Source organism: Symsagittifera roscoffensis, chromosome 2, assembly GCF_963678635.1.
Source record: "Symsagittifera roscoffensis chromosome 2, txSymRosc1.1, whole genome shotgun sequence".
Classification (NCBI taxonomy): Eukaryota; Metazoa; Xenacoelomorpha; order Acoela; family Convolutidae; genus Symsagittifera; species Symsagittifera roscoffensis.
Window position 1 is genome coordinate 22,548,422 of NC_087063.1, and position 19,499 is coordinate 22,567,920.

The 19,499-nt window shown below is 36.9% G+C and overlaps 2 protein-coding genes across 2 annotated transcripts in view; both read left to right on the forward strand.

Annotated features, from left to right (window-relative positions):
- The window catches only part of LOC134839745 (ral GTPase-activating protein subunit alpha-1-like), a 328,394-nt gene extending 322,896 nt beyond the window's left edge, over positions 1–5,498 (forward strand). The window contains exon 48 of the mRNA XM_063855368.1: positions 4,577–5,498. Coding sequence (XP_063711438.1) covers positions 4,577–5,079 — 503 coding nt within the window. The 3' untranslated portion in view covers positions 5,080–5,498. The remainder of the gene's footprint in view (positions 1–4,576) is intronic.
- Positions 5,499–7,936: 2,438 nt separating this feature from the next.
- LOC134839254 (putative ammonium transporter 1) lies at positions 7,937–9,997 on the forward strand. The gene is made up of 2 exons (XM_063854750.1): positions 7,937–8,968; positions 9,133–9,997. Exons 1-2 carry the CDS (start codon positions 8,353–8,355, stop codon positions 9,864–9,866), a joined length of 1,350 nt encoding a protein of 449 aa, XP_063710820.1. The 5' UTR covers positions 7,937–8,352; the 3' UTR covers positions 9,867–9,997.
- Positions 9,998–19,499: the final 9,502 nt, after the last annotated feature.

The following is a 19,499-nucleotide window of genomic DNA, read 5'->3' on the forward strand; positions in this document are numbered from 1 at the left end:
CATTTTGTGTTGAAATGTTCCTTTTGAATGCTTTTTGCATATGTTAAATTTTGCATGAGATCTTAAAAAAAACTATCTGAAATTTTCTAAATAACAGGCACTTTAGGTGAGTTGAGTATCATTTGACCACCGCAGCGTTCATTTTATTCTGCTGTTGTTATAGCTACATCGATCTCTGCTTCGAGCTTCTGATTGAATTAGAGAGATTGTTTTTGTTTGAGAGAGAGAGAGAGAGTTAGGGAAATTTCGTTCCTGACTTGTCATGTTGGTTACGTCTCGTTCAATCTCTCCTTGCAGCCCCCCAGGGTCTCTAGCGGCAAAACCGACGTAGAAGGGGAACCACTTTTTCCAGTTATAGCGCCTCTGTGCTGGTGTCGGCACCTTCCCTCTATATAGCACATTCAAGAGGGAGGTTCCAGTGTTGTATTAAAACCCGTTCTAGGGGCCGAGTTTTTCGGAATGTGGAGAACAGAGTGAAACTCCATGACCGGTTCAAGCGGGCAGTTTTAAGTTAGCGGGGAGGACTGAGAAAAACTCCCGTTATGTGATAACCTGCCGATTGTTGGCAGCTTCTTCGGGATTCTCCCATAAGCTCTTGATGGTAAGTGAGGTTGGGTGTACCCGGCAGTTAAACAGATGATCGGTGGTGTGTGGTCCTATGTGGGGCAGAACTGGGGCAGACGTCGGTTATATTGTTTTTAAGCCTGTGGTGGTAGCTAGCGAGTTGAGTTGAGTATCCGGATCGCAGCTGTGACAGTGGGCATCGAGTTTTCCGGTCATGTTTGCTTTCATTTGGGGATAAAATTGGTAGAATTCATGAAAGTTTTGTACTTCTGTTGTGCGAAGGTTTTTGATCCCGTTAACATATTCAAGCATAGGTTTTCGTTTAGCAAATGTTCAATGTCAGGTTTGAACTTACCTTCGAGGGTTGGTCTGATGTTTCGATTAAAACCTTTGTAGTTGATAGTGTGGTGGTCAGCTCTGTGTTCCTGGTAGCACCCGCGAAGAAACTGTTTAGAAAGCATTTCATTGTGTTTTTTAACCGGTAGAAATTTAGTTTCATCATGCAAATGTGTTATGTCACTCATTCTTAGGCATCCCGTAGTTGTTCTTAAGGCGTTGTTTTGCTCTACTTGTAAATGTTGCCAGTTGGTGTAGCTAAGTGTGGGGGTCCAAATTGGAGCTGTGTAGTTCAGAGCACTCCTTCCTATTGCCTTGTAAGTTACGCTGAGTGTTTCTTAGAAGCAACCCCAAGTAGTGCCGGCAAGTTTTTATGAGTACATTATTCTTTTTTTTTTGTAGTTTGTCACAGTTTGTGTGCAGTGTTTGTTAAAGTTCAATTAGATGTCAAATGTTACTCCTAGAATTTTGGGGCCGCGAGTAATGGGCCGGTTAGTTCCGTCAACCATTACTTTTCGTTCTAAATTAAATTCATTCGTCCATGTTGAAAAAATTGATGTTGTGGACTTATCTTTTGATATGTTAGCCAGGTGTTGAGGCTGTTAAGGTAAGGATTAATGTTGTCTGCTAAAGTATCAATATTGGGCCCTGGTGTTGTGAGGGTTATGTCATCTGCATAAGTAGTCACTTTGATGATATCGTACTCTGGTAGAGGCATTTTTGACATAGAGATCAAATAGGACCGGTTATAGCACACCACCTTGTGGGCACCTTGTTTCACCTTCCTGCGTTTGGATTTTGTGTCACTGAATTCTAGGTATGTAAGTCTACCTCGTAGGTAGGCAAGAATCCGTCTTTTGGTGTTATTAGAAAGATCCGAGCTGGCGATGTAATTGAGCAGATGGTGGTGGTTTACAGTATCAAAGGCTGCAGTCAAGTCGAGGGCGACCATCAATGTTCTTTGACGCGGTTTGGCCTGCTTCAAACCAGCTTATATGTAAATTGAGATACATTTAAGCGCAGTAGTTTTCGATCTTTATTTTCTAAATCCGTGTTGGTGTTTGGTGTTCCTGAAAATTTACATTAAAATTGAAATCGGGTAAACGTAAACGCCACTGGAGAGAGAAGTGCAATTGGTCGGTAGCTCCTAGCTTGTTCGGGGTCTTTACCGGGCTTAGCCAGGGGTATTTTTCTTCCCACTTTCCAGTTTTCGGGTATTATTGCATTACTCAATGAGAGGCTTATCAACTTACTGGTATTTGATGGCTTGTTTTCCAATGAAACGTAAATGGATTGGAGCGATGTTATCAGGTTCTAGCGCTTTGCTTTTCTTACTGGACTTTATTGCATCTTCTACCATTTTAAATGAAATTTTTATTCCTTTCAGTTCTAATTGTTTGATTTTGCGAACAATTGCCCTTTTTTCTTTCTGTTCTTGTTTGGGTGTGGAGCGAACTGTTGGTTGAATATGTTGCAATTTTTTGTCTGTTGCGAATTTCAAACATAATGGACGCGTTTCTTGGGGTTGTGGCATTTGTATTGTACAGTGCTTTAACCGTAGAACAGTCTTTATTTGAAGCCCCTCGATGATCAACGTTGCCTAGAAACTCAATCTATTTGTTTTTTTTTATTATCTACTAGTTTATTGGTTTTTTTGTTTAGTTCACTAATTTTGGGGTCTCCGGGATGTGTTTAATGGAAATTGTCCCTTATTTTAGGGGTTTCAAGAGCTTCTGTTGGAAAATTAAGCTTCACCTCTTTAATGCATCCTTGAGGTATATGTCCTGATGCCGCGCCGCAAATTATTTTCCTGAAAATTTTCTCACATTCATTAGTTGATTTGGGTAGAGCTAATTTTCGAAACGCTTGTTCGCTCTCATTACGCAAGCTTTTCCAGTCAGCTTTTTTGAAGTTAGTGTATTTTTTCTCAGTTGCCTTATTGATTTGAAATTCGCAGGTTATTTTTAGGGTGATGGCTGAACGGTCTGATCCCAGTATGTTTTCACAGTACCAATCAGTGGACATGGCCAGGTTTGTTGTAAGGCTAATTACAGGTAAACTTACAGTGATGTTTGTTTTCCTTGTGGGTGTGTTTTCGTTTAGAACAACAAAATCAGATGCGTCTATTTCATCTGCAATTTTCAGACCAAGCGAGTCAGGTTGTAGTTTGGAGAACCACAGAGCGTAATGTGCGTTGACATGACCTAATATTAATGCAGTTGTGTTCGTTAGCAGGTGTTGGATTGACGTTGTGTATCCAGGACTACAGCTTGAATGTGGTGGGATATAGATGTTAAAGGTTGTTAAGGATGACGTGCTGGTAACTATTTTGATTGCTTGTTGTTCTATATGGGGATCGTTATGTGTTTATTTTAGTGTCTGATGTTTTATGTCGTCCTTAATAATGAATGCTAATCCGCCTCCTTTGCCGGGACTGGTGGGTCGGTTTTGTAAGACGATTTGGTATTCATTAGGGGGCTTGAGTTCATTTGTAAGGAAAATTTCTTGGATTGCTGCAACCTTTGTGTCTGTAGTAGCCATGTGGTGGATGATGTTATCTAATTTTGGTCTAAGGCCATTTGCATTTAGTTGTAGTATCCTAAGTTGGTGTTCATGTTTTGGTGGTTGAGGTTGTTGTTTAATAATGGTGTTGATGTGGTTGATTTTTGCAAAGTTCAGAATTCCCACAGTAAGAACTGCGTGACCACTGATTGATATTTTCAAGTGTGGAGCATTTTAAGTGTATACACCCTCCAAAGTGGCACCAGAGACTGTTCTGATTAGGGGTAATTTTAGTGTGACAGATACTACAGTTATGTGTGCCTGGTTTTTGTTCGATTTCGCTACGGAATAATAGAATGAGAACTAGAAGTCCAGCAAGTAACAAGTGCATGAGCAGGTAGGCTGGTTTCGGCTTCTCATTGCTCAAAAACATATGTCGTGTTTCTTCTCTTTGTTTTTTTCTTTTTCTCTCCAGTTTCTTCTTCGTCTTCCCTCCTTTTCTCTTCCCCTTCTCTTTCTCTCTCTTGCAACACTTTCTCTCCTTTTCTCTCTTTGGCTCTCGACACGAGACCGATGTAGAATGAGTAGAATTTTGGGCACCACCTTGCTGGGCGATGCGTGGTCCAGCCGCGTAGAGGGCTACATTCTTTGAACCTCATTTCGGACTCGTGATGTTAACTGCAAATGAATAAAGATCAATTCTTTAAATTAACATTGAGCTGCGCGAAATTTGTAAAACATGCACAGAAATCATAGGCGAAGAAATGTCAAGAACGCAATTCGAGAGAAACTTGATTTTAGGTTCCATTTATTTTTTTTTCTTTAACCTTTCATGTTAAAGATTTAAAGATTTTCACGGTGGCTCTATTTAAGGCTCCCAATATTCTAGATCACGCAACTAAACAAAAACATTCTTACCATTTCTACATAATTGACCATTCTGTGAACAAAGTTTTTTACGGGAAAAAGTGTCTAATACCCGATTGCAATGACGTTGCTTATCGCAAGGGTAAAGAAACATTCAATACTTAGTTTTGAACAATGTAACACTTTATAATTCTGCACTTCAATTGCTCACAGCAATTGAATCCACCCAAATGTTTTCCTACGTTCTATAATTGTGGAATCTACTATATTTGTGTGTGAAAACTTACACGAGATGATCTGTGTTTAGGTCCTGGACTGGAAGGTCTAGTGCACACTTCTCTATTCGATCTGATGAAACCAAAACCAAACCAGACATCAAACAGCCAGAGCGGCCATTTCCGTAAAAACCCTCATCATCCTCACGCGCACAGTCATAGCTCATCCCTTTTAGCCACAACTCTACCATGTGGAGCTAACAATAGAAGGGGCAGAGGTGAAGTCCCCTCCCCGGCTTACTCAATGACCTCATTCCACCGCCCCTCCCCCTCCGAGCCTTTGATTTCCTCCCTTGCCAAAACACACATGGGTGTAGTGTCAATCAACACTTCGGCCAATCATGAAAATGTGAAAACTTTTTCGGCGTCTGTCACTCCAGTCGGACACAAAAGACTAGTTCGTCCTCAAAAGAGAGAAATATCGCCCGCTGGTTTTGAACCCAACTGGGAGGAGAGAGATGAAGATTTGCGTTCAAATTCATCGACAGAGGAACAAAAAACAAATTATTCTACCGCGTCTCCCATGTCTTGCTGAACCTAATTATCATAAAACCTCCCTAGATTTACAAGTTTGTGAGAAGAAAGAATTGAAACAATCGTTTAGAGGCGTTCAATCGTTAAGTCATACCGAAACGCTGTTTTCATTCATACCGAAAACCCATTGCTATCGCAAATCGGTCAGTATATGAATGTGTGGCCACGAATAGTTTATTCAACTCTTAAGTCAATTCTATGGATATCGATCATGATTGTAATTTTGGTAATTTGACAATATTTAATTTATAATGCTTCAGCTCTGTAGCATATCAAAAGTTTACGAATTGAAATATTTTGCGTTCTTCTTTTTGAATTGCAGATCAGCCCAATTTTGTAATTAGGGCCAACAAACTCAAATAATCAATTTGAATCGATGTCTGGTGAGACTTTTTGGGCTCAACAGACATCTTCCAAAGAGCTAGGGTTTATAAAAGGGTTAAGAAAATGTTTTTTTTTACCTCGGATGCAATTAATATACAGATACCGTCTGATCGTTGTAATATATTAAAGTTGACACTACAAGCTGGCTGGTGGTGTTAAAGCCCGTTAAATGGCTCTGATATACTCGTAGAATCAGATAGAGGTATATCTTTTAAAGAGTCGATGATTGACTTCTAGTTTCAAAAACGGTTTTTAATTTTCAGTTTTTAATACGGAATGAAAAAAATTACGTGCTGATCCAGTTTTCTCAAGTTGGATCAACTTTATCAAAGAAGTATCAATAATAAATTGCTCTAGAAATTCAAAGAACTGTAAGGCAATCTATCTTTTTCTTTGAAATTCGAAAGTATATGTGCACTTTTTGAGTCCACTTCAAGTTCATTTGCTAGAAAGTAGGCGAATTCGCTCTCCAATTACGAAAGAGGAAATGGCGGGGAAGCCATGCTCGATTTCTAATTTCGAAAGTAGAATTTAGTTTTTAGATTTCCCAGCGCTATACAAATTTTACCTAAGACTCCAGTTGAGTAAATTTTATCAAAACTGCCAATCATAAATTGTTTTTGAAAAAAAAGTTTTACCCGTTGATCCGGTTTTCTCAAATTGGCCTAGTTTTAACAAAAAAAGTGCCCATCATAAATTGTTCTGCCAACTGAAAGAGCTTTAAGGCTCTTTCAGTTTTCTTTTCCATAAATTGTTCTACCAGTTTTCTTTTTCCATAAATTGTTCTACAAACTGAAAGAGCTTTAAGGCTCTTTCGTTTTTTTTTCAGTTTTCTTGCGTTCATTACTCTTTTCCAACTGTCAGTTGGCTATGCTTTGAAATTCGAAAGTTGGTGTTTTCAAAAAACAAGTTTGTGTTTTTTTTCTGTTTATCTTGCGTTCTTTGACCCATGTCTTTGACTCCAACTGTCGGTTGGCTATCTTTAAGTGTTCCTGCCCCCCTAAATATGCCTCTGCATAGATACATAGATGTTTCTAGACCAGAATAGTTAAATTGATCTTTAGCTTACGATAAGTTCAAAGACTTGGACTGTTATTTTTTCTGGTAAAAAGTAGAAGTGTTAATTTGGATGTTTCTTTGTTGCATCGGTTCACGTTGTCTGCATGAAAAATGTGTCGTTTGGATAAAACAAAAAAACTCAATGAAAACTGGATGCAATTAGTACCAAAAATTTTTGTAGTTTGTCTTCATTAATAAGTCAGCACCATCATAATTAGGACTTTTTATCCACTAGAAAAACTAGTTCTGCTGTTCACAAGAGAAAGGGCCGATGTTGGGCCTCTGATTAAGATCTATAGCCAGTTTTAACTAATTTTTCTCAGAAATGAGATCATGTCATAATGGGATACGACCTGTCACCTTCCTGTTGGATCTCCTGAGATTGTTATTTAGGGTTTCCAAATTACTCAACATACCGCTCGCTTAGCAGATTCGTTGGTTTCAAATGAATAACCGTTACTGGACGATATTAACTGGTTGGACTATGTTCTGGATGATTTCATATTGAGTCATCGCTTCTTAAAACATTAAAACAATGCCTCTTAACTTGAAGTAGTAACCTTATTTTTAACTAGTAGCATTCAGCTTAGAAGCGAAATTTTCCAGGGATTTTCCACGATACACAAAAATTGAACCATTGAGAAGAAGAAATAAACATTTTCGAATAATCTCTATCGCAACATACATGTATTTCACGCGTCTAGTCTTGTGTGGCCTATTGTCTTGAGCAGAAGAATTTTTAGAAATTTGAACTTTTGGGGCAATTTGGACTAAAAACGTTGTTGGAATAGGTTTTAGGGGAATATAATTGGTGCCTATCGCAATATCAAATAGGTTTAAAATATTGGCTGAAGTAGTTTATGTCAATGGAGTTAAAAAGGAAATAGATGCTCTAGATGATCTGCTTCGCTTATCTTTTCTTCATAAAAAATCTGATGGGATATTCTAATAGAGAATTAATGAAACTGGAAAATTGATTTGTTTTTGGGATCCTTCAACAACTTTGGTCACATATTTACTAAAAAATCGTTGTGATTTTTTTCACTGACACGTGGCTCAAAGTTCCGTTTCTTTATGCAGTTTGATTACAATCAAGTTTTTGTGCTCAAATAATTTTGAAAATTTAATATGTATTAATTTTACGTTACGATAAAAAATTTGAAAACATTTATGGCACGCTGTATATATATTTTTTTGGAATTATTTCTGATTTTACTGCTTTTACTCCTGTGGCCGTTTTGGCACAAAACATTATAGTTTAATTTTCTGTTGTTTTTTTTTATCACATCTGTTGTAATCCGACTCGGTTCGTCAGAAAACAAAAATTACTTCTATTCAGCTGATTGCAACTTCGGATCTTGTGAACAAGATTGATTCAACCATAGTTATTATAAGCCGCGTGCGTGCTGACTAAACTGCAGAACTACGGTATTTTCAATACTTCAGCCGAGAAAATGTTCAATAAACATTAGATAATGCATCGCAGCTTGGAACTTGTTGAGACCAAAAAACTGTAAATCGCTAATTGAGAAACGATATGTGTATTTATATATTTACAATGCAATACAAGAGCCGAGAAAGTTGTCAAAGCGCAGCATTTGATCAGCTTGCCACTTAACAATGGTAACATTTTTGGCATCAAACTTCGGTTTAAGAAGTTTTCACACAAAGTTATTTTCAACTAATAAAAAATAGTTTCATTCTAAAAATTATCGGACTTTTTGGCCAGTTGCTTTCTTAAGAAAATAAATCTTTTCATTCTTTGCCGAAAAATAATATTATAAAAATATTTACAACTTTCTAAATTAATAAAATTTGAAATTGAGTTAGAATGACTGATGTTGTGACACTTCCTGACCTGGGGGCCAATGTGGACCAATTTTTCCTCATCATTTGTGGTATGATCGTGTACCTCATGCAAATGGGATTCGGGTTTCTTGAAGCGGGATCCGTCCGCAGCAAAAACGTTACGAACATCCTAATGAAAAACATGCTGGATTCGGCAATTGGAGCTCTCAGCTACTGGCTTCTCGGCTGGGCGTTCGCCTATGGAAAGGACGGAAACGCTTTCATTGGCTACAGTAACTTTCTGCTAATTGACAAAGCAGAGACGGAGTCAGCCTCGTGGTTTTTCCAGTACGTGTTCGCCGCAACTGCGGCTACAATAGTGTCAGGAGCGATGGCAGAGAGAACCAACTTCATAGCCTACATTTGCTATTGCATCACACTCACAGCTTTCGTATACCCCATCGCAACACACTGGGTTTGGAATTCTAGAGGTTGGCTGGCGGCCGAATGCTGGTGGGACAATGTCGCTTTCATGGACTTTGCGGGAAGCTCAGTTGTCCATTGCCTCGGTGGAACTGCAGCATTGGTGGGAGCAATTTGTGTCGGAAGACGAAAGGACCTGTGGAATCCCGTTTCCGAGAGATACGAACGAATTAAGGGTAAAAAACTTTTTCTCAATACCCATTTTATATCATAGTTTGGTTTACATTGCTTACCAAATACCTAAATACTCATGGATCATTCAGAAATCTTAGTATCTTTAAAACAGTTTAAGTAATGACGAGAAAATATCGAGTTGTTAATGAAAGACGTTTCTTTTCAGGACACTCAGTGCCCATGTGCACTCTTGGAGGCTTTGTCCTCATCTTTGGATTCTTCGCGTTCAACGGAGGATCCCAATTGTCCATGTCGCATCCAGGCGACGGTGCCGCATTCGGGAAGTCCGTGAAAAACACAGCTCTAGGAGGTTTGGCTGCTGGTCTAATCGCAGTCGTCATCAACTACTTTTTCCACGAAAGGAAGTTCAGTCTACTAACCTGCATCAACGCCAACTTGACTGGCATGGTCGCCATGTGCGCAGGGTGCAACGTTGTAGAAGAATGGGCCGCCATTGTCATCGGTTTGATTGCGGGACCTACCTTCCTGGCGTGGAGCACTCTCATTTTCAAACTCAAAATTGACGATCCTCTGGATTGTGTTGCTGTGCATCTTGGGGGTGGCTTGTGGGGTATTTTGGCAGCTCCCATTTTCAACCAACACGTTGGAATTTTGTACAACTGGGACGAATTGGCTTTCCAGCATTTCTTCTGGAACCTCCTCGGAGTTGTTGTTATCATTGCATGGACCGCGGCAACTTGCACCCCATTGTTCTTACTGCTGAGAGTGCTGAAGGTTCTCAGAGTTCCTGAAGTGGAAGAAGACACTGGCTTAGACGTCGAGTGTCAAGGAGAGGTCGCATACCCTTCTGTCGCATATGAAAAATCCCCTCATGGTGACATCCCCTACAAGCCCAAAGAAGACCCTAAGAAAAACGGCCAGGCTCCTGAAAAAGCTTGAATGAACTGAAAAAAAAAAAACAATAATAGTTGAGAGGTTGATCATTGATAAATAAACTGTCGCGCTTTATTGATTATAGTTTTTCTTTTTTTTTCTACAATAAACTACTTGCTAGCCTGTTTTTAAGAGGACAATTAAGATCTATTTAAGTTAACAGATTACACTCAAATTTACAAATTTGCCAAGTTATTGGAAAAACGCAAGTGATACTCTGAAGAGAAAAGACAAAGTGTCGACCAAATTAATTTTTGAAGCTCTCTCAAAACGCTATTAAGACGCGCTCTCCATCCTGTGCTTCAAGATTTTTTCGGCGCGCTCTCCATTTTGTGCTTCAAGTGCAAAAAATATTTGTATTTAAAGATGCTATTAAAATCGGGAAAAATGTTTTTTTTCTACTTTTCTGCAAAAATTATAAAAATTATTTGATTGGTTCGAAATTGATTTTGAACCTCTTTTCAACAGTTTTTGGTCACTGGGACACTTAATTAAACTATCGCCAATCTAGTGTTTATATAATAACCTTCTTTTTTAAGCTAAGTCGCAAATATTGGTGCCACTTTTGGGGCACCCATACAGCTTTTTGATAGCATGTGCTTTGAAATTCGATTAGCAATTAGCACAGTTGCTGATTTTTATATTCATCTAATGAACCGAAAAAAGCCATTTGTTTCAAAAATTTTAAAATCAATAATTCTCGAAATTTTTCAAATGCTCAATTTTTACATGATAAGGTTTTATGCTTTCCCATTTGTTGCATGCAGAGTTAGTGTACATGCCTTCCTTCTTTTCATTGTTTCCAAACTATTAATTGCAAAATTGTGTCCATTTGTATTTAGTGACACTTTTGCTGAATGGCTTGACATTTTTTTAAGCTTTGTTCGTGACTAGTGTTTGTCGATGATTAAGCGTGTGTGGCTGAGTGGTTAGTGCGTCAGACTCAAAATCTCTATATTACAGTAAGTCGCAGATCGAAACTTGGACCTGGTCGAATTTTTACTGATTCAAATTTTATTTCTATTTTTGGAATTGCTCTTTTTAGAGCTGCTTTTTGTCGTATTCACGCTAGTGTGTGCGGGCGAAACTTCGCCTCTGTGTAATACATATCAATTACTCTTTGAATGCTAAGCAATATGAATAAACAGACCTTTATCTCAATGTGGGCGAAAAAAAAACGGCTTCAAATTTCTCCGAACACTTCGACACAGAAATTATTGCTAGTGAAAAATTCAAGGAGTTATGAACAAACCTAAAGTACCTGCAAATGATCAACGGATTAGTTAAACAATGCTGCAAAATATTTTTAAAGTGGTTATCCACAAAAATGATCGGGTTCAAGTACTACCAACCCCTTCTTGCAAAAAGAGGAAACTCGTTCATTAAACTAAAAATCTACTTTGTATTTGAAAATTCATTTTTTGCCAGAACAATTTTTCTCATTTTTAGGTTTTCGTATGGTTTTCTTAAAATGAATTCCAGATATTGTTGGTTTAATATCTGCTGTCCGTAAACTTGAATTTTTTCTAAGAATTCCTTGAAATACATGACTATTATAAATTCTATTATAAATTGGATTGACAATTTGGTCAAAAAACATATTTGGCTTTTGGTCTGTAAGCAGTCTTGTAGGATGTTTTGATCCGAAATTGCTCTAGAAAGTTGTAGATATTATAATTATTGTTCCTACCATTGAAAGGGGACGGAATTTTATTAACAAGTTTGTTTCAGTTTTTCTTGTTTTGCCACAAACAATCATCGGAAATACATAAAGTTAAAACACGTTCGGCCGTAATTTGAAGGAATTTTTAAAAAAAATCAAAAATTTTCCCGGGCACAACATCGTTTCAAAATTTATATATTTTTTCTGACGTCAAGCAAATAAATTGAAAAATTGTGTTTTGTTTTAAAAGCTTAGAAGATTACAAAAGCTTAATTTAATCCGTAAAATTTAATTTTACTCAATTAAAGTTCGTCTTCTGAGTATTTTCACGCCTATGACAGTTGGATATGCCTAAGCTCTAACTGTTCTTCAGATCTTTTTATCACACCACGCCGAAAATACGATACTTATTTGAAAAAAGCGGTTGAAATTTTCAAGACTATGGTCGTAACATTCTGTGCTTCCTGCACTGTAATCGGTTATCCTTGTTGAATTTTATGACTTTAATTGATTAAGAAGCTTAGCGAGCCTAAAAATGTTAGTTATATTTTCTGATATTAAAAATTAGAAAAATCGATTTAAAATTTGCGCAAAAGCCCAGAAATACGCACTTTATACAAGTGCTGTGCTTTTCGCAATTGGCCTGATCAAATACTTAACCGAGCAAAGTTGTCTAGTTCTTGTTTACAGTACGCGCTCTGAAAAATCCCTTCAATTTGAAAACCAGAGAATATCTAGATTGGGGAGCTTTCCAATGAAAAGACCCACGGTCCAGATAAACTCATGAAACACATAAAACTTCTCTGGTTGTTTAGTTACAATGAATATAGATTGATTACTAAATGAACTTGATGAAGTAATTCCAGAGTTCTCATCATGTCCTGGATTAATGAATTCGCCAGTTTTAGGTATTTTGCTATTTCTTTTTGGGTGGGTTTTTTTTCTGCCTAGAATGAGGGATGGAGTTATTTTGGTAGTGGTTGTTTAGCTGTAAAAATCTAAAAATTCCATGTTTTTGTGAAGCCTGGATTGAATTTGACCGAATGAGGTAGAAAAACACGGGTTAAATTTTCTCTGGTGCTTGAGCCAAGGGCTATAGTGCCCCTATCCTTCTTGGCCTCAAATGTGGCTAGAGTGAACGACTGTAACATCTCCTGTTCATTGCGGGCTAGGCTAACAAAGATTACCCTAACAGAAACGAAAGCGACAGTGTGCAAGGTTGCTCTACCATTTCTTTTTAATGTTGGTTCAACGCTTATGTGTTATTTTTCATTCCATTCTGCGGTCAGTCACAATTTGAAAATACTGCATATTTCCGCCGTTTTTATATTCGGCCAATATCAATATTTAGTCCCTGAAATGTTTTTTTCTTTTCAAATTTTAGATTACTGAAATCTGATGGGCTGATTTTTATTTTCGCGCACTCGGTCTTTCGCGTATGAGGGATTCCACCAGCTAAATAAATCGCTGGTATTAACTTTGTACGACTCAAAAATTTACACATTGATAGTGTCGAGAATGTGTAGGTTTTCAATATTTTCTTTTCCTAAAAACTATTTGACATAAGTCAAGGGACAGTCGTAAAATTCAGGGCTTTGTCCTGATATTCGAGCTGAGCAGTCTTGTTTAGTCAATTTATTTGCGTTGGTTAGTAAGTTAGTAAAAAAACGTTTGCCTCGTTGGGATCTAAATAAATAACACTTGAATTATTTTTAGAATCAACCGGAGCTTCTTCATCCGAATAGTTTCGATACATGTAGATGTTTACAAAGTGTATCTTGATAATATGGAATAAGGAAATCTTTTGATTACATTTTTTGTCTTCAGGTACTTTTACCATAGACATTTTTTTTTACTTGCGTTACCTGAAATAAAACAATCATGTATAGGTGATCGCTGGTAGGGCTGGTTCCAATGGTTTTTGTGTTTTCGTTTCGAATTGGCATACTTGACGTAGAAGTACTTACTCCAAACATTATACGTTTTGTAAGGGGTTGGGCCAATTGTGCCATCTAATTTTATCTAAGTTTATATGGTAGTAAATGTGAACGAAAGAGTACGTGCTCAATGTTACCATTTCTTGCATTAACCTTGTTGTCGTTGTTCCGACTTTGGAAACGAAAGTAACGGAATTTTTGTGCTCGGGATGGGTTTTTTTCTTCGGACAAAGTTCGACTTTTTACCTAGCCTTTTTTGACGGAATTTATTAAATATCATTCAAAAAGTATTGTTGCCCTGAGCTTAAACTTGAAACGATATTTCACTTGTGATCGTTTTTCGTAAAGTTATGAGGATTTAAAGATTGCCATTTTGGCCAATTTGGGACAATTAACGCGCGATATATTTCGCGCTATTAACGCGTAAGCAAGATTTAATCCGTATTAGAAATAGTTCCAAATGATTCAAGGAAGCTTATATGTCATAATTGATTTGTTAATAGGAGCAAAATTTATCAATTTGTACTTAATCATGGCGTGTGGGGTGATGTTTTTCACAAAAAATCTCAGATTTAGAAAAAAAATTGTTTTTTTATTAGATTTATTTTCATGGTACTGCTGCTCCATAGACCTCAAAAGGCAGTTGGAACATTCAGAGTTTCCCCTTGATACGAGTAGTCTTGTTTTTTTTCTTTACCAACAACGGTTCGACAACAATTAGGGGGTAGGGGCAGTCAGAGTTTGTAGGACTTTGCCTTGATTCACGAGCGGTCTTGTTGTTTCGACTTTCGTAGCAAAAGTAACGGAATATTTGTGCTCGGGGTGTGTTTTTTTTTTATTCAGACAAACTTCGTCTTTTTGACTAGCCCTTTTTGACAATTTTTTTCTATCGCTCGAAATTTATTGTTGTCCTGAGCTTAAATTTGAAAAAATATTTCTTCTGTGATCCATTTTGTGAAGTTATGGGGTTTAAAGATTGCCATTTTGGCCAATTAGGGACAATTACCCCGCGAATTGTTTCGCGCTATAAATGCGTTTAGCGGAAGCTAAATCCGTCTTAGAAATCGTTCCAATTTGATTGAAGGAAGCTTATTTGCCATAATTGATTTGTTATTACGAGCGAAATTTATCACTTTGTAAATTATATCGCGTGTGCGTGGATGATTTTCACACAAAATCTCAAAAAAAAATCAGTTTAGTTTTATTACATTTTGTTTTCATTCTATTACTGCTCAACAGGCCTTAACAGGCAATCAGAACATTCAGGGCTTCACCCTGATACCAGCAGTCTTGTTCAGACTTTTGTAACAAAATTAACGGAATTTTTGAGGGGGAGCCAAAAAAGTAGTATTTGGCTTCTCAGGAAACCATAGTGTTGTACCTTGCCTTCTGTTAGGGCGTTGCAATTGTTAAGTTTCGGAGAAACGAACTCTCACTTTATAGAGAAGTCCTTTCCCACTTTTTGGTTCAAAATAAGAACATGATTGGATATCGCCCGATATCACGCGATGCTGCGCGATGTCATATCACGAGCTCAGATCTCAACAGGCGGTTAAATTTCCATATATATAAAAATTGATTTACTACTCTTTTATCGCTCTCTAATTAAACTGTTGATTATACCTAGTTTTGCTGCCATTATGTGAAAGGTTATGGGCCCAGCTGCTAAAATACAAGCCAGAAATCAAGATTGACTGACTTAACAAAATTTTTTCAGAGAGCAAGCTTTAAATTGTTGACACAGTAAAAGTCACAAAAAAAGACAACCGAAGAAAAAAATCACAAAGTGAACTGGCAGATAGACAACAGAGCAAAACAAAAAGTCATTGAGACAGGGCATTGAGACAATTCAGTGATCAGTGAAGTCAAGTCTGGAGTCGCAACGAAAGCTGAAAGAAGCACACGAGAGAAAGAGATACACACACAGAGAGAGAGAGAGAGAGAGAAAAAAGAGAGAGAGAGAGAGAGAGAGAGAAAAAAAAAGAGAAACAGTGATAGATAGAAACTGACAAACTGTTCAATTTGATAACTCAATTGATGTGGTGTTTTATATAAATTTGTAGATAATTGTTGTTGCTTGGGGGGATCGTAATCCGTCGCTGCGAGATATGCACTTGAACCTGATTTAAAGAATAAAAGTCCACAAAAAAACACTCCAAAATTTCTATTTTCTAATATATTTTGCTACGTATGAAGTAAGTATGTATGTAAGTCTGTGAAGTAACCTTAGCTTTTCTAAATCGCTGATGTGTTATTCAGTACGCTTATCATTAGGTTTTGGATCAGACTTAGGTAATGAGATACATGATTACTTGTATTATGCGCTGCGATATGTTTGCTGATATATTATAGACTGACTTTTTGTCATTGAAAAGTACGGGGAACATAAGGTATTTGTTCAGAGCAATACGGTTAAGGTGAAAAATGTCTAAGTCAGAGAGAATAGTGTTTTCAGGAAAAGAAGAAGATTTTTTGTATTTTGCAGAGCAATTTGAGGCTAGAATTTTTCATCTTAAACTGAATAAATTTATCAAAAGTGAAGTAGATGAGAAAGATTTTGCACCCATTGTTAGGAATAATGCTACTGTAGAACAGAGAGAGGCATCTTTAAGAAAAGGGAGAGAAATTTTAGAGAAAAAAGAATTGCATGTTTGGTTTTTAAGACCCTATAAAGGCAAGGGAAGTAAGGCTTGGGAAGTTTTGTGCAGAAGGTTCAAAAGCGCCGAGAGACCTAGACTGCCGCAATTGATTTCAGATTTAATTACAATAAGAATGAAAGGTAATGAGAGTGTAGTCGATTATATCACTAGAGCTGAAGAGACGCAGTCTAATTTGTTGAAGTAGACGAGGGTTTAAGTGAAAAGATATTTTTTTCAATCTTTCTCAAAGGCCTACCAAAAGAGTTCAATACGTTTTGTACTTTGGTTAAGTTTAGCAAAGATGATAAGAGTTTGAACGAAACTAAGAAAGACTTGTTAAACTTTGAAAGTGATCATAGGAATGAGAAGGAGGAAACTGAACATTCGCTTATTTCTAGAACAAAAACATGTTTTAGGTGCAATAAGACAGGACACATAGCAGCTCATTGTATCTTTAATTTAGTGAATAACGCTAACCAGTCATCTAGTGATAGACTTCCTGTGAAATGTTTCAGGTGCTTAGAAATAGGACGCATAGCTAGGGATTGTAAGAAGGAATTCGAGAGAAAAAGCGTGAGAAAAGACCAGCAGATGGCTGGAACAAATGAAACTTATTTTAGCTTTTACAACTCGGCTGAGAGAGTCGACGTGACCTAGTTATAGATTCAGGCGCAACTTGCAGTATGATAAAGGATAAAAATTTATTTGTTGAGCTTGAACAGAGTTTTAGCGAAACTGTTGAAAACGCTAACAAAACGGAGTTTAAGGTTTTAGGTAAAGGAAGAGTTGATTTTTTCGTGAACGATTCTCAAGGAAATTCGAAAAAGTTTCAATAAGTGATTGTTTCTATGTACCAGAAAACTCGAAAAATTTAGTGTCCGTCTCGAAACTTACTAGAGGAGGAGCTAAAGTAGTTTTTGGAGAAAAATCATGTATTGAGCAAGGAAATGGGACTGTTTATCAACTTAGTGCGCGAGGTAATCTTTTCAATTGGAAAATAATAGGATTTGGAAATCACAAAAAATTAAGTGTTGAAAAAGTGGAAAACAATTCTTCAGAGTTCAGAGTCAGTAAGACTTATTTTTGCAGAGAAACAGAAGAGAAAAATTTTAGTGAGCAAAATGAGAACTTGATGAAAGACGATGATATAAGGAAAGAAGTTGAGCTGAAAATTGAACCTAGAGCCCATCCAAAATCTAAAACGTCATTAGATGAACGAGGTAAGGATGAGTCGAGAAACTTATGCGAGGTTGAGAAGTTTCAGAGAATGGACATGAAGTTAGGTTCAAAGCTAAGGAAGCGTAAGAAGTTTGAAAGCAGAGCAGGCAAATTGATACGAATATTTGACTTAGGACAGAAAAAAGTGATATTGCTCTTAAAAAACATCGTATGGGACATGGTAAAACTGAACCTCCAGGCTAGTTTAGGCTATGATTTAGGCTTGGTACCAAAAACAATTCCTCATTTTTGTATGGTTGATTTCCGTGGGATCTAATAATTTCGATGTTCTTCATCAATTTGTACGTGACCCTGCTAATGTTCTGAAATTATTTGATTGGCTACGCCAGGAAGTAACGCCAGGAAGTAAGTTCTTGCCTATCTTACTAAGATTCTTGCCCTAATCAGATTTTTCATTCCATTTGAAAATTGTGAGCAGTAGAATTTTTAATTGACAAAACTGCTGTGAGTTTCTTTTCAGCGAGTGTTGTTGAACTCGCTTTTAGTTGAAAGCTGCTGGTGCGTCTGTAATTTTTTTGAAATTTATCTAAGTCTTGGGGAGTAGAAAAGTAGACGATAAGCAAATTAGACGGCTCCAATAAAGCGGAAATTAGACGTTAAACTTTTTTTTGCAAAACTAACATTTAGGCGGAAAGCAAAAGGCTGACAAAATTTTTTGCATAAATTAAAACTTCACAAATACAAAAAAAAGTATATAACCCCATTGCATGTCAAAAATTTTATAATTAATAATTTTAAAAACATTGATCCAATAATTAAAAACTATTTTTGAGATGCATAAATTATACAATTGCTTCATTCTAAAAACTGATTTGCATTTTAGCAAGCATGAACGAAAGTTAATTCTAATCAGAAACAAATTTCAGACACAAACAATACAATAACGTCTTGTTTCCCACAATTGTAGTTTTAAATTCAGTTTTTCTGGTCACGTTCAATTTGCTAGTCGTCTATTTTCCCAGGCCCCTTTATTCTCATTACTGAATTTAAGCTTCTTAATTTCATGCTTTTTTCTGCTACTTGGTTTGAAACATGATTATTTCGATATTTTACATTATTTCTAATTGAAGTGTTGATTATTGTTCCCACTTTCGAAATGAAAGTAACGGATTTGTGCTCGGGGTGGTTTTTTAGACAAATTTTGACTTTTTAACTAGCCAATTTTGACGGATTTTTTAAAAATATCTTACAAAAGGCATTTTTATCCTGAGCTTAAATTTGAAAAGATATTTTACCTGTGATTATTTTTCGTAAAATTATGGGGGTGTAAATATTGCCATTTTGGTCAATTTGGGACAATTAACGCGCGATATATTTCGCGCTATTAGCGCGTAAGCGGAGGTTTATTCCGTCTTAGATATCGCTCCGAATTGGTTGAAGGAAGTTTATGTGTCCTCAGTAGCGGATTTAGGGAGTAGGGTGGGGGAGGGGCGCGTACGTCTTCCTCCTTAGGGATTCGATCCCCTGCCGAACCAAAGAGAAGACGGTAATCAAATGTAGAAGTGGTGTATATTTGGTCAGTGGGTAAAGTGGGCTATCTCCTATTTGCGATGAGATGGGCGCTAATTAGATAAATTCTTACTGGCTAGGCAGTTCAATTTAGTAAGATGAGGGCGTTTGCTTTGATATGAACATGATTTTGGTGAAATTTTTTCATACTAAAATTGTTCATTAGAGTAGTATATAATTTTTTCAGGGTGTATAATTGTATAATTATTGTTTTAACTGACGTTGATGGATTCTGACAATTACATTGCGTTCGACTTAAAAACAAAAATAATATAAAGGAATAAAAACAATAAGTTATGCTTGTCCAACAGCTGAAGTCTGAAGTGAGATTTTTTTATGTTTATTTGGATTTGATTTAGTTTGGATTTTGTGGGGTTATTTACGTATGATGTTTTTTTTGTTGTTTTTTTAATAAAAATAAAATTAGGTCGTGCCGGTTATGGCAAATTCACTTAATTCTTGGGGTAAAAGCCATGAGTTTGGGGTACCAGAATTCGACGTGTTGGTTTTTCTCTAAAGTACGGCGAGGGTAGGAATGACAAGCTTTTGGTTGGTAAAATTTGATTAGTATTGTCAGCTAAGAGTGTGTCTTGAAAAAGCGATAAATTGAGGAATTTGTTTAGGCTGAAGTTTGTCAGCTTGAAAATAAAAT

Bases quoted from the DNA above. Each gene is read 5' to 3' on its own strand.
- LOC134839254 (XM_063854750.1), top strand. From the start codon at position 8,353: ATGACTGATGTTGTGACACTTCCTGACCTGGGGGCCAATGTGGACCAA. The intron at 8,969-9,132 runs GTAAAAAACTTT...GTTTCTTTTCAG, and splicing joins GAGATACGAACGAATTAAGG to GACACTCAGTGCCCATGTGC.